Genomic DNA, 15,359 nt, shown 5'->3' on the forward strand with positions numbered 1-15,359 from the left:
AGGTTGTGGAGCACAGAATCACCCAATGTGATCAAAGATTCTGTGCTCCACAACCTCCCTGGGCAACCTGTGCCAGTGTCTCACCACCCTCACTGCAAACAACTTGGAAGGGACCTCAAAGATCATCCAGTTGTTGGCAAGCTAAAAGCTCAACAACAGCTTTATGACAATCAAGTTGTTTTAATGCTAATAATCATCAGGGCTGAGCCTGAAATGAATTTGGGTTTGATGATTTGGTTTGTTTTTTTAATTGTGTGATTATAAAAACAGCAGCTTCAAAGAACATTGAAATACATTTCAAACAGAGGTCCCAGAATCAGCCAGCTTGGAAGAGACCTCCAAGCTCGTCCAGTCTAACCTAGCACCCAGCCCTGGCCAATCAACCAGACCATGGCACTAAGTGCCCCAGCCAGGCTTTGCTTCAACACCTCCAGCCACAGCAACTCCACCACCTCCCTGGGCAGCCCATTCCAATGCCAATCACTCTCTCTGCCAACAACTTCCTCCTAACATCCAGCCTAGACCTGCCCTGACACAGCTTGAGACTGTGTCCCCTTGTTCTGCTGCTGCCTGCCTGGCAGAAGAGCCCAACCCCACCTGGTTACAACCTCCCTTCAGGTAGCTGTAGACAACAATGAACTCTGCCCTGAGCCTGCATCTCCAGTTTAAAACCATGAAGTGCTCTTTAGGTAAATGAAATGCTTTGGGATTTTGAGGTGGTTCTTCCTTTGTGCTCTGTGAGCTTTACACATCCACATACAGGCCCAGAGGAGTGGGGGAGGCATCCCAGGAGGCCACCACCTCTGGAGCAGCACAGGGGCACTGGCTGTGTGCTGTCTTGTTCTTGGGAGCTTTTTCCAACACACTGCAGTCTCCTGGGATGAAGACTCTGCAAATGCCCCTGATAATTTACTGCAGTGCTTTGCCACCCTGGCTGGGGTGTAGCTTTTCTTGTTGTGTAACCTGGATCTCTCTGGCTGCAGTTTAATCACATCATTGTGTCTCTTGTCCCTAGGAGAGGTGAAGAACAGTTGTTTCCTTTCTCCTCCTGGAAGCCTTTGTTTTGTATGAGGATTGTTACAACATATCCTTTCTCCTTTCTCAACTAATCAATTACAGTTCCTTTGAGCTCTTTTGAGTTCCTTCCAACCCCCCCAGATCAGCAGGCTTTAGCAATGCCTGTGGTTGCACACAACAAGAAGAAAAACCCAACGTCTTTTTTTCCTTGCTCTGACTTTGTCAAAGCCACATCCCAGGCTTGTGCTGGAAACATCTCTCTTCATGTCCCCCTGTATGGGTCATTACTTCTGAACTCATCCATGGTGCTGCTGCCCTGTCCCTTCCTTTTGAAATGTGCATCAGGCAGAACTGCAGGGGGAGAGGGATTTTTGTCTTACCCTGTGACAGTGAATTATTGCAGTTCCTCTCTTGCCTTGCTTCATGCTGACCTTCATTTTGCCTGAATTTGGGCAAGAAGCTCCTAAGGACAGCAAACAATTCACAGTTTCACAAAAGCTGCAGCTAATAACAAATAGAAGAAACTTTCAAATCCAGAATTGCAAAGCCTGACACCTCACTCCTCTCTTGGTGTGTCCAAAAATGGATGTTATCAGCTCTCTGATGTGGTACAAGCATTTAAACGGCCAGATCTTCACCTCAGTCATAGAATCAGTCAGGGTTGGAAGGGACCACAAGGAGCAGCCAGTTCCAGCCCCCCTGCCATGCCCAGGGACACCCTACCCTAGATCAGGCTGCACACAGCCTCAGCCAGCCTGGCCTTAAACACCTCCAGCCATGGGGCCTCAACCACCTCCCTGGGCAACCCATTCCAGCCTCTCACCACTCTCATGCTCAACAACTTCCTCCTCACATCCAGGCTGACTCTCCCCACCTCCAGCTTTGCTCCATTCCCCCCAGTCCTGTCACTCCCTGGCAGCCTAAAAAGTCTCTCCCCAGATTTTTGTAGCCCCCTTCAGATGCTGGAAGGCCACAAGAAGGTCCCCTGGGAGCCTCCTCTGCTCCAGCCTGCACAGCCCCAACTCTTTCAGTCTGTGCTCACAGCAGAGCTGCTGCAGCCTCTGAGCATCCTCGTGGCCCTGTTCTGGACACTCTCCAGCATCTCCACATCCCTCTTGTCCCAGGGGCTCCAGACCTGGATGCAGTACTCCAGGTGGGGTCTCAGCAGAGAGGAGTAAAGGAGGAGAATCCCCTCCCTGGCCCTGCTGGCCACACTTCTCCTGCTGCAGCCCAGGCTCTGCTTGGCTTTCTGGGCTGCAAGTGCACACTGCTGGCTCCTGCTGAGCTTCTCCTCCAGCAGCACCCCCAAGTCCCTCTCCTCAGGGCTGCTCTCCAGCCACTCACTGCCCAGCCTGCAGTTGTGCTTGGCATTGCCTCCACCCAGCTGCAGGACCTTGCCCTTGGTCTTGTTGAAGCTCCTGAGGTTGGCTTGTGCCCACCTCTGCAGCCTGGCCAGGTCCCTCTGGATGGATCCCTGCCCTCCAGCCTGGCTGCTGCACCACATAGCTTGGTGTGGGCAGCAAACTTGCTGAGGCTGCACTCAGTGCCTCTGCCCACAGCACCCACAATGTTGAACAAGACTGGTCCAGGACTAATCCCTGAGGCACTCCACTTGTCACTGGCCTCCACTTGGCCATGGAGCCATTGACAGCCACTCTTTGGGTGAGGCCATCAAGGCAGTTCTTTATCCATCTCATGGTGCACTCATGAGACCCCTGTGGGGAGGCCAGGATGTGGTGTGGGACAGTGTCACAGGCTTTGCCCAGCTGCAGGTCAATGCCATCAGTTGCTCCCCTCTCATCTACTCATGTTGTGACCTGTGGATAGAAGGCCACCAGGTTTGTCAGGCAGGATTTGCCCTGATCTTCAGTAACACTTCCATTTTTATCTGTGGATTCCTGTCAAATAATCAAGGTTCCTTCTGTCCTGCATATTAAATCTGAAATTAATAGAGCCACAATCCACTGTGCTAATTGAGTACAGAGGAGTGCACAGTGACATGAGCTGTCATGTGTTTAAATTACTTGGCATTTGGAAGTTGTCTTTTAGGTTATTGATTGTATGAAGCCAACTTCAGGAACAGTGAGCTTCAGTTCTTGGAGTCTCAATGGCATGGAAGTTCCAAGCTTTTGGTGACTAACACAGATTATGAAATGCTGTAATATGAACCACAGCTTGACTGAGGCTTGCAAAGCTTCAACGTGAAAACAAGAGGAGACTTTTCTAGTCTGTGACAGAATGGCTCAGTGGAAGTCAGATATTTTCTAATCCACAGCAGATTTTGGAAGCCTGGGCTTTTTTTTTCCCCTCTCCAAAGCAGCAATGAATTTACTCAGGTTCTGGAAATGCACAGTGTGCAGCCTGGAGAAGAGAAGGTTCAGGGCAGAGCTCATTGCTGTCTACAAGTACCTGAAGGGAGGCTGTAGTTGGGCTCTTCTGCCATGCAAGCAGCAACAGAACAAGGGGACACAGTCTCAAGTTTTGCCAGGGGAGGTCAAATTTGCCCTTTGTCATAGTTATGTGTGAAGTCAGACCAAGCAGAGGAATGTGGTAATTTGCCATGTGATTGTGTGAATCATGGACTCGACTCATAGGATCAAGCAGGTTGGAAGAGACCTCCAAGCTCATCCAGTCCAACCTAGCACCCAGCCCTGGCCAATCAACCAGACCATGGCACTAAGTGCCCCAGCCAGGCTTGGCTTCAACACCTCCAGGCACAGCAACTCCACCACCTCCCTGGGCAGCCCATTCCAATGCCAATCACTCTCTCTGACAACAACTTCCTCCTAACATCCAGCCTAGACCTTCTCTGCCACAACTTGAGACTCTGTCCCCTTCTTCTGCTGCTGCTGCTTGCCTGGCAGCAGAGCCCAACCCCACCTGGCTACAGCCTCCCTTCAGGGAGCTGCAGACAGCAATGAGCTCTGCCCTGAGCCTCCTCTGCTGCAGGCTGCACACCCCCAGCTCCCTCAGCCTCTCCTCACAGGGCTGTGCTCCAGGCCCCTCACCAGCTTTGGCGCCCTCCTGTGGACACCTTCCAGCACTGCAACATCTCTCTTGAATGGAGGAGCCCAGAACTGGACACAGCACTCAAGGGGTGGCCTGAGCAGTGCTGAGCACAGGGGCAGAAGAACCTCCCTTGTCCTGCTGGCCACACTGCTCCTGATATTTCAGTCAAATAATTGATGAAAAGTTGCCTAGGATAGCAAGTTAATGTTCAGGTTCCTACATGCCAGTGTAATCTCTGAGGGTCTGTGCATGACAGGAAACCTTCCTCCTTTTCTTCAGAAGGAGTGGGGCTGAGCAAAGGTCACTGCCTTGTGCTGAGCCCCTACTCAACAGTGGTTCTCAAATCCCCAGCCCCACATGTTCTCTGTCACACAGGGTAACAGGATATGCCTGCAGAGGAAAATGCAGTCTGTCAGTCAGCTACATGCACTGAGTGCCTCTGGATTCAATCTCACTTTGTGACAGGCAAAGCTAGACCAGAAGCTTTCAGTTTGTCCACTTGGATAATATCAAAGGAAAGTGGCCCCTCAGGAGCCACAGGGCTCAGGGAGTTGCTTAGTGGTCTCCTCAGACTGAGCACAGGATTATCCACAAGCCCTGCAGGGCAGGGATTGTTCAGGAGCTTGCTCTGATGGACAACTTCTGAAGAGCAGGAAAGTCATGGTGAATGGTTTAAAAAGCAGCATCCTGGGGGGATTTATTCATGTAAATGGAAATAGCTGCTTTGGCTTTATTGCCTGACACCTGGGTCCTGAGAAAGAGCAAAACTCAAATGCCTTCATGAGTGAGCTGCCCAGGGAGGTGGTGGAGTCACCATCCCTGGAGGTGTTGAAGCCAAGCCTGGCTGGGGCACTTAGTGCCATGGTCTGGTTGCTTGGCCAGGGCTGGGTGCTAGGTTGGACTGGCTGAGCTTGGAGGTCTCTTCCAACCTGCTTGATTCTATGGTTCTGTGATTAATTTGTTGGTGGCACATGAGGATGCATGGTATCATGAGCTCCTCCAAAGCTGACAGGCAGACGTCAGAGTTGGTTTTGCTGCATGAAACTGTACGAGAAAGGTATGAAAACAAAGGAGAGAGCCCAGAGAAAGGGTCCCCAGCATGATCTGGAGACAGGAGCACATCACCATCTGAGGAGAGGTGTTCAAGAAAAAAACTGGCTGGGGCACTTAGTGCCATGGTCTGGGTGATTGGCTAGGGCTGGGTGCTAGGTTGGACTGGGTGAGCTTGGAGGTCTCTTCCAACCTGCTTGATTCTATGATTGAGAGGCTCAGGGCAGACCTCATTGCTCTCTACAACTACCTGAAGGGATGTTGTAGCCAGGTGGGGTTGGGCTCTTCTCTCAGGCACCCAGGGACAGAACAAGAGGACACAGCCTCAAGCTGTGCCAGGGGAGGTCTAGGCTGGATGTTAAGAAAAAGTTCTTCACAGCAAGAGTGGTTGGCACTGGAATGGGCTGCCCAGGGAGGTGGAGTCGCCATCCCTGGAGGTGTTTAAGAGGAGGCTGGATGGGACATGGGTTAGTTAGTTAGTAGTGTTAGGTGATAGTTTGGACTCAGTGATCTTAGAGGTCTTTTCCAGCCTGGTCACCTCTGTGACTGTGAGGTGCAGCAGAAGGAGTTGGAGTGCTGTGTGCACTGGCTGTGGGTGTGCAGCCCTGGCAGAGGGCACCAGCACACTGCTGGGAGCGCTCTCGCCGTACTGGCTTCAGAAGGGGTGCCTGGTGCTGGGGGCAGACTGTGCTGTGCTGGATGCCAGCTAAACTCTCCTGGTTTTCATTGCAGGCATCTTTTCCACAAGTCCTGTGTGGACCCCTGGCTGCTAGACCACCGCACCTGCCCCATGTGCAAAATGAACATACTGAAAGCTCTGGGCATCCCGGTAAGCATGGCACAGAGCTGGGCAGGGCAGGCAGCAGGCACCACCTGCCTGGCTCCATCCTTAGCCCTTTGCCTGTCTCTTCCTATCCTGCTCTTTGTGCCACTTTTGTGATTGATTGATTGATTGATGCCTTAAGGGAGCTGCAAGGTGAAATGCCTGACTGCTGTTCTGCTGTACCCCACTCTTATGCTCAAGGAATCACAGAATGTAAGGGGCTGGGAGGGACCTCAAAAGATCATCTAGGCCAGCCCCCCTGCCAGAGCAGGCACCAAACCTCACAGGGCATGCCAGTATCCCACTGCCCCCCCAGGAGATCCCACAGGGGACATCACTCCTCAGGGGGGATGTCAGATCCCCAGCAGGGATGTCAGTCCTCCCAGGAGACATTAGCCCTCTAGAGAGATGTCATCCCCTGGGATGCTTGGTGGGACCAGATCTCCATCCTGCAGCCTACCCCACACCATCCATCACTGCTGGACTCACTTGAGAGGTGGGAGGTGGGAGTCCTGGATCATGGATCTGGGGAGCAACCCACAGGAATAGGGCATCCCCGGGAGGCGACACTCTGCAACTGTCTACAACTCCCTGCAAGGAGGCTGTAGCCAGGTGGGGTTGGGCTCTTCTGCCAGACAACCACTAACAGAACAAGGGGACAGAGTCTCAAGTTGTGTCAGGGGAGGTCTAGGCTGGATGTTAGGAGGAAGTTGTTGTCAGAGAGAGTGATTGGCATTGGAATGGGCTGCCCAGGGAGGTGGTGGAGTTGCTGTGCCTGGAGATGTTGAAGCCAAGCCTGGCTGGGGCACTTAGTGCCATGGTCTGGTTGCTTGGCCAGGGCTGGGTGCTAGGTTGGACTGGCTGAGCTTGGAGGTCTCTTCCAACCTGCTTGATTCTATGATTCTGTGACAGTGGGACCCCCTGCTTTCTCCTGCACGAGGTGGGGCACTGAGATGAGGCACTCAGAGCTACTGCTGCTGCCTCCTGACCCCGCTACTTGCTGGAAGGCAAAGGGACAGAGAGGCTGAGGCAGATGTTAGGGGACAACAGGGACCCCACAAAGGGATGGATGGGTCAATCCCCACTATCTCCCTACCCCAAGACAGTCAGTGAGTCCCTAGCATGCCTGGGTGGTCCCTAACTGGCACCAGTACACTGGAGGGATGCATCTGCTGGAGCACCAGGAAGAGGGTGCGTGGGGGCTGGTTGGGTGTTGGGATTTGTATCTCCATGGTTGCCTGCCTTGTGGAGCAGAGAGTTGTGCTGTTGGTCCTTTGCTAGATGTATGGATTCTTGCACACAGCTTTTGTTTGGATTTCAAATCAGCCCTGGGTTGTTTTATTCATTTATTGGTTTTTAATTGTGCTCTCAGTTGAAATCTCAAAGCAGAAAGTCTGCAAATGAAATTTTCCTGGCTTCACTAGTCAAGGACAACTTAATTGCTCATTCTGGGGAGTCAGAGCTTTGGTTTTTGACTCTCAGACTTCTTTTAAAGTCTGTGTTTAAGCAAGCTCTGTGCTCCTCACTGTGATTAGGGATCATTTCTCCCAGTAAGCAAGCATGATGTATGAGAAATTAAGCTCTTTGTTATTGGGAGCATTCAGATGTGGTTAGGAGCTGCCATGGCAATAGGTCCTTCTAGGTTGCATGTTCACATTCAGATACTGAATGCAGACTTAGAGAATCACAGAATGTCAGGGGCTGAAGGGGGACCTCTGGCTGTTTGAGCTGGATTTCTAGCTCAGGCATTAAATCAGAACAGAGGAACTTAGGAGTAGAAGCTCTGAGTAGAGAGGTGAACATTGCAGGGATAGGCCATAGAATGGCAGCAATGGATAAGTTAATCTCATTTCATTGGAGCATCAAGAGCTTTATGTCTGGAAGCACAGCCTGGACCTTCCCCTTGCTGCTTCTGCTGCACCTGCTGCTACCTTAGAATCATAGAATCAAGCAGGTTGGAAGAGACCTCCAAGCTCAGCCAGCCCAACCTAGCACCCAGCCCTGGCCAATCAACCAGACCATGGCACTAAGTGCCTCACCCAGGCTTGGCTTCAACACCTCCAGAGACAGCAACTCCAGCACCTCCCTGGGCAGCCCATTCCAATGCCAATCACTCTCTCTGACAACAACTTCCTCCTAACACCCAGCCTAGACCTTCCCTGCAACAGCTTGAGACTCTGTCCCCTTGTTCTGTTGCTGCTTGCCTGGCAGCAGAGCCCAACCCCACCTGGCTACAGCCTCCCTTCAGGGAGTTGTAGACAGCAATGAGGTCTGCCCTGAGCCTCCTCATCTGCAGGCTGCACACCCCCAGCTCCCTCAGCCTAGGAATTGGGAGCAGATGGTAGCCTTTGTGTCAGGGGTTTCCTCTGGCTGACAGAAAAGAAAGTGGGAATCTAAGATCATCTGGTAGCTTGGGGATTCAAAATTCCTTTAGGGCTATCAGTTCCTCCTCATCCTCTGCCTTTTCTTGCTAAAATATGCCTCATCTGCTCTCTCCTACCTCATCCCCTTTCTTCTTATCTGTCTGAATAATCCCTGCAGCCCAGTCTTTGTCACCCAGTCTAGGCTCAGGCAGCTGGAAGTTAAGGGAGGAAGGTTTATATTCACAGCTTAGCACAAGATACAAGCAGAGATTGACAACACTTACAGCTCCAGACAGAAGTAGACAAGTTAAAGGTAATGCAGAAACCCAGCAGCCCTCCCAGAAACCAGAGTGCCCAGGAGGGGCTCCCAAACAGCCTTCCACCTTCCTTCCACTCCTCTACCTTATCCCAGAGTCTACCTTGGGTTCAAGGTGAGGTTGGAGGATCAGCAAGGAGGGTTAGAGAGCAGAAGGATTAGTTAGACAGAAGCAGCCCAGGGTACCAGCTGTGACAGAGACACACACACACTGACCCTGTCTTGTCTGTGTTTGGTGTTCTTGTTTTTATGCATCTCAGCAAGCCTATGAGTGAAGGAGCCATCACCATTGCTTCCTTTTTACAGCCTTATCATCTGTTTTTTTCTCATTAAGACATTCCAGTTAGCCTCAAACCAGCACACCCTTTGAGCTGCTGCCCCAGCACTGCTGCTCGTGATCCCAGCTCAGCTCACAGGATCCCTTCTCCAGCCACACAGAAATTGTGTGTCCCTCACCCTTCTCTCTGCCCAGCACCAACTGAGGGCAGCCCAGGGTGGGCACCAGTCCTGTGGGCTGCTTTCTGGTGCCCCTCTGAGCTTCCAGGCACCACACAAAGCCCACTTTGCTTTGGAGAGTGTAGTTGTGGGTCCCAAATATGCCAGCAGTCTCTGTCAGCACACACGAGCTGCTATTTGGAGAGGCTTGTAACTCAGCCAGATGTCAGCAGGCTGTTGTGAGGAAGGACCTTTCCCTGGGAAGAAGCTGTAAAGCTCAAGGGCTTCTCAGTGAGAGGTGGCAAACGTTTATGTGGAGTGGATGAAGCAAAATGCCATTCCCTAATTGCATTCTTGAGCCTTGCTGAGCCATCTTGCTGTAGTTTCCAGGCAGAGAGAAGCAGCCTCAGGCAGGCAGCACTCACTGCTGCCAAGGTCCTTTTTGCAGGCTTTTGCCATTGAGGGGGGATGAAGAAATCTTAGTTATAGGCAGGGTGAGTGTGGTGGGGCCTTTTTCTTCTGCCTCTTTGTCCTGGGCTTGTTATTGTGGAGCTGGCTTGTGTGCGTGGGTATACATTGTGCTTTGTTTAGCAGGAAGGCTCAGGATTTTCCAGGAAATGACTGGTTAAAATCCAAATATCTGAGTGTTTCCATTCAACTCACGTCTAAAACTCTCCATCTACTTGGTAAGAGAGGCTTCAAACACTGTCTGCCCTAAAAGCAGATTCCCTAGGCTGCCATGAGGCACCAAGATGACTGCACTCATTTTCATGGTACCCAAACATCTCTACTTTTCACCCTGGCTCTCTGTGCCTCCAGAGGGTTATTAACTCACTGCTTAGCAGCAAATTGTTTGGCATAACCTTTTCCACTGTGCTTTTGCTGGTGAGTGCAGCTCAGACCACAACTCTTTTGGCTGTAATAGTTGTCTACAACTTCCTGAAGTTGTCTACAACTACCTGAAGCCAGCAGTGTGCCCAGGTGGGCATCAGAGCCAATGGCATCCTGGGCTGGCTCAGGAGCAGTGTGGGCAGCAGGACAAGGGAGGTTCTTGTGCCCCTGTGCTCAGCACTGCTCAGGCCACCCCTTGAGTGCTGTGTCCAGTTCTGGGCTCCTCAATTCAAGAGAGATGTTGAGGTGTTGGAAGGTGTCCAGAGAAGGGCAGCAAGGCTGGGGAGGGGCCTGGAGCAGAGCCCTGTGAGGAGAGGCTGAGGGAGCTGGGGGTGTGCAGCCTGCAGCAGAGGAGGCTCAGGGCAGAGCTCATTGCTGTCTACAGCTACCTGCAGGGAGGCTGTAGCCAGGTGGGGTTGGGCTCTGCTGCCAGGCAAGCAGCAATGGAAGGAGGGGACAGAGTCTCAAGTTGTGCCAGAAGAGGTCTAGGCTGGATGTTAGGAGCCTTAAGTTGTGTCAGGGTAGGTCTAGGCTGGATGTTAGGAGGAAGTTGTTGTCAGAGAGAGTGATTGGCATTGGAATGGGCTGCCCAGGGAGGTGGTGGAGTTGCTGTCCCTGGAGGTGTTGAAGCCAAGCCTGGCTGAAGCACTTAGTGCCATGTTCTGGTTGATTGGCTTGGGCTGGGTTCTAGGTTGGACTGGATGAGCTTGGAGGTCTCTTCCAACCTGGTTGTTCTATGATCCTGGGATTCTATAATTCCATGATTCCATGATTCTGTGATTCCATGAACTGGATTTATCAGTGGAAGTGTCTGTCACTGTGAAGCAGCTCCATTGCTCTTGAGATGCTCACATCCCCTGGAATAGTTTCCCTCTTCTCCCCCTTCTCTGCAAATATCTGCTGGATATGCAGACAGCTGCATTTTTGGCAGCAGATTGGATGACTCGAAGCTATTCACTAAGAGCCTTAGCCAAGCCCTCAGAAGTCAAGACAAAGCCTTCCCTTGGCTTTAGTGGAGCTGTGCCCTCAGAGCACTCACTCACAGGGAAGGAGTGACACCAACATAATTAAACTCAGCGAACCTATCTGGGTCACTCCAGCAGCAGAAGCCAGAAAGCTGTTTGGTGGTGTGTGGTGGTTTCTTTGTCCCCAGTCAGTGTTTCATGTCATTAGTTTTATAGTAGGCTGCTCACTTTAAGGTATTTCATTTTTTTTTTCCCCCACAGCAAAAATGATTCAGGACTGAAGGGATTAATTATATGGTTGCAGAGCTATTTTTGCATCTGTGATGTTTGGGTTGGCTTTCAGATTCTAATCCCCTGCTTTTAAAAAGTTTCAAAGTTGGTGATAGAGAAAAACAAAACCCCCTTCTAGGAATGATTGGAATCAGAGCAGAGGACAGGCAGCTGGGGAGAAAAAAAAACTGAAATGCTTTTTTTCCTTGGAGTAGGAAAGAAAACAACTGTGGCTGCTTGGGGATTTTTTTTCCCCTTTGAGATGCACTGCCACCAAACCCAAATTTAAGTTAAAATGTTAGAACAGCTAAGGGTGAGGGGAAGGGAAAGATCTAAGGAATAGTTTTGGCTCCAACTCCTACAGATAAAGAATTGGGATTTCATTTACAGGTTCAATACAAGCAGGTGTGGGTCTGTTGGAGGGTAGGAGAGCCCTGCAGAGGGACCTGGCCAGGCTGGATGGGTGGGCAGAGGCCAATGGGATGAGATTGAACAAGGCTAAGTGCAGGGTTCTACATTTTGGCCACAACAACCGCAAGCAGCACTACAGGCTGGGGACAGAGTGGCTGAGAGCAGCCAGGCAGAGAGGGCCCTGGGGGTGCTGGCAGAGAGTAGCTGAAGATGAGGCAGCAGTGCCCAGGTGGGCAGCAGAGCCAATGGCATCCTGGGCTGGCTCAGGAGCAGTGTGGGCAGCAGGACAAGGGAGGTTCTTGTGCCCCTGTGCTCAGCACTGCTCAGGCCACCCCTTGAGTGCTGTGTCCAGTTCTGGGCTCCTCCATTGCAGAGAGATGTTGAGGTGCTGGAAGGTGTCCACAGGAGGGCGCCAAAGCTGGTGAGGGGCCTGGAGCAGAGCCCTGTGAGGAGAGGCTGAGGGAGCTGGGGGTGTGCAGCCTGCAGCAGAGGAGGCTCAGGGCAGAGCTCATTGCTGTCTGCAGCCGCCTGCAGGGAGGCTGTAGCCAGGTGGGGTTGGGCTCTGCTGCCAGGCAACCTCTGCAGGTCTCTTATCTGTTGCAGGTAAGCAGCAACAGAACAAGGAGACAGAGTCTCCAGTTGTGCCAGGGCAGGTCTAGACTGGATGTTAGGAGGAAGTTGTTGTCAGAGAGAGTGATTGGCATTGGAATGGGCTGCCCAGGGAGGTGGTGGAGTTGCTGTGCCTGGAAGTGTTGAAGCAGAGCCTGGCTGGGGCACTTAGTGCCATGGTCTGGTTGCTTGGCCAGGGCTGGGTGCTAGGTTGGGCTGCATGCGTTTGGAGGTCTCTTCCAACCTGCTTGATTCTGTGATTCTCAAGCCTGGCAGAGCCAAATGTGCCTTCATCTCAGTTCTGAGGAGCAGTAACTGTTTGAGGGTTAGACTGGAGCCTGACAATGGCAATTCTCTGTTTTATTCCACCCTTCATTTTGTGGAAGCTAATCACCTGGGAAGTGGCTGGAATGCCTGCCTTCTTCACTGGGGAGCAGTCCTGGGAAAGAGTTTGTGAGGTGCCAAGAATCAGAGAGGGAAAAGAGAAAAGATGCTAAATTCCTGCTTCTGCCAGGGAGCACAAGCATATGGTAACCTCCTATGCCTCCACTCAAAGGGATTACTCCTGTGCTTAAAGCTAAGCCTCTCTCTAAGTCTTTGCTGTATCACATTTTGCTTAGTTTCCAGCTGTCTGCTGTTGCACATAGGCAGGTAGTGAGGTTTTCAAGGATGCCTTAGTGAGTGAGACAACTAAGCAGAGCAAAATTCACATCCAGGGAGCAGAATTCATCTCCTCTGACTTCAGCTTTCCAATCTAGCAGTTTAAGTCCCTTCTCTGCTGAGCAGTGGGAAGGCAGAGAGGGCAATCCAAACCACCTCTGCCTTAGGGTGGGATGAATCACACAGCAAAACTGTCTGACACCAGTGCATTTAGAGGAAACCTAAGTGACTGGTCCAGATTGTCTGTTTGACTCTGGGACAGTAAGGATAACTGGGAGCAACTTAACGGAGTGCAACTGCAGCTCAGCATAGAATCAGAGAATCAAGCAGGTTGGAAGAGAGCTCCAAGCTCAGCCAGTCCAACCTAGCACCCAGCCCTGGCCAAGCAACCAGACCATGGCACTAAGTGCCTCAGCCAGGCTTGGATTCAACACCTCCAGGGACAGCAACTCCACCACCTCCCTGGGCAGCCCATTCCAATGCCAATCACTCTCTCTGACAACAACTTCCTCCTCACATCCAGCCTAGACCTGCCCTGACACAGCTTGAGACTGTGTCCCCTTGTTCTGTTGCTGCTTGCCTGGCAGAAGAGACCAACCCCACCTGGCTACAGCCTCCCTTCAGGCGGCTGCAGGCAGCATTGAGCTCTGCCCTGAGCCTCCTCTGCTGCAGGCTGCACACCTCCAGCTCCCTCAGCCTCTCCTCACAGGGCTGTGCTCCAGGACCCTCAACAGCTTTGTTGTCCTCCTCTCTGGACACCTTCCAGCACCTCAACATCTCTCTTGAATGGAGGAGCCCAGAACTGGACACAGCACTCAAGGTGTGGCCTGAGCAGTGTTGAGCACAGGGGCAGAAGAGCTCCCTTGCCCTGCAGGCCACACTGCTCCTGAGCCAGGCCAGGATGCCACTGGCATAATGGTTCCCCTTCAGCCCCTCTCTCTGCTTACATGTATGAGCTGTCTCAGCAGTCCGCCTGTGCCGAGCGGATCACATCAATAAGTGAGTTGTTTAAGCTGTGTCCTCCCAAACCCTCTCCAAAAGCATAAAGAAGAATATTTAGAGACTGTAGATGACAGAGTTTAATACTGAGCGTTTGCAGTGCACAGTTTGGGTCTCTCTTGCACCAGATTGTAGTAAGAGGATTTAAAGGAGCTGCAACCAAAGCAGCTGTGCATGTTTATTGGGGAGGCATTGCCCCTTTGAGGGCTGGCAGGGAGCAGAGAACCCCTCAAAGCAGTGGGCTTGGGTGATTTAAATCCTTCTGTCAGGTAAAAGCTCAATTTTCTTCTTGTTTGTTTGTTTCCCTCTGTTAGCCCAACGCAGACTGCATGGATGACATTCCTCCAGACCTGGAAGCATCCATAGGAGGGCCCCCAACCAACCAGATCACGGGAGCCAGCGACACCACAGTGAACGAGAGCTCCGTGGCCCTGGACCCCCCCGCGCGGGCTGTGGGAGCGCTGCAGGTCGTCCAGGACGCAGACTCCTTCCCCCAGGCTGGGGAGGGCAACTTCACCACCAGCAGTAAGTTCCTCTCTCTGGCAGAACTTGCACTCAAGTAAACGTTTAGATGATGCCTGAATCTCAGACTTTCCTGTGGGGACAAAAGTGGCCTTTGAGGGCTTTCTCACTGGGGTGATGGGCATAGCTTAAGCCAGTCAAACTCTGCTGGTTGGAATGTCATTCTGTTGTGCTGCAAACACTTGCAGCCTGGGGGCAAACCACTGCAGTGAACAGAAACTCCAACTGGAGGCCCCTGTGTGGACAGATGGAGCTCAGGAAAGATCTCATTGCTGTCTACAGCTACCTGAAGGGAGGCTGTAGCCAGGTGGGGTTGGGCTCTTCTGCCAGGCAAGCAGCAACAGAACAAGGGGGCACAGTCTCTTGTTGTGGCAGGGAAGGTCTAGGCTGGATGTTAGGAGGAAGTTGTTGGCAGAGGGAGTGATTGGCATTGGAATGGGCTGCCCAGGGAGGTGGTGGAGTTGCTGTCCCTGGAGATGTTAAAGCCAAGCCTGGCTGGGGCACTTAGTGCCATGGTCTGGTTGATTGTCTAGGGCTGGGTGCTAGGTTGGGCTGGATGAACTTGGAGGTCTCTTCCAACCTGATTGATTCTATGATGATTCTGTGATTTCAGTCAACAAAAGGCAATGCAAACTCATGGTTGTCCTCAGTTGTTGTTTGTTGTAGCTGATGTCTTCCCAGGTAGCTCACTGTGTGCCACCTGCCTGCCTTGTGAGGCAAATCCACTACCTGCAGGGACCTTAAAAATACTTGAAGGGTTTCTACAGGAAGCATAGAATCACAGAATGGTTTGGTTTGGAAGGGACCTCAAAGCTCAGCCAGTTCCAACCCCCTGCTGTAGGCAGGGACTCTTCCCACTAGAACAGGTTGCTCAAGGCCTCATCCAACCTGGCCTTGAACACCTCCAGGGAGGTTGTGGAGCACAGAATCACAGAATGTGATCTTTGATGTGATCTGTGATCACATTGGGTGATTCTGTGCTCCACAACCTCCCTGGGCAACCTGTGCCAGTGTCTCAC

General features: G+C 51.9%; 1 protein-coding gene across 1 annotated transcript in view; it reads left to right on the plus strand.

The window, feature by feature from the left end:
• Positions 1-15,359, plus strand: part of RNF150 (ring finger protein 150) — a 112,300-nt gene that overhangs the window by 78,476 nt on the left and 18,465 nt on the right. The window contains exons 5-6 of the mRNA XM_064149516.1: positions 5,809-5,905; positions 14,133-14,343. Of these exons, the coding sequence (XP_064005586.1) occupies positions 5,809-5,905; positions 14,133-14,343 (308 nt within the window). The remainder of the gene's footprint in view (positions 1-5,808; positions 5,906-14,132; positions 14,344-15,359) is intronic.

The sequence above is a fragment of the Pogoniulus pusillus genome, chromosome 10, assembly GCF_015220805.1.
Source record: "Pogoniulus pusillus isolate bPogPus1 chromosome 10, bPogPus1.pri, whole genome shotgun sequence".
Taxonomy (NCBI): domain Eukaryota; kingdom Metazoa; phylum Chordata; class Aves; order Piciformes; family Lybiidae; genus Pogoniulus; species Pogoniulus pusillus.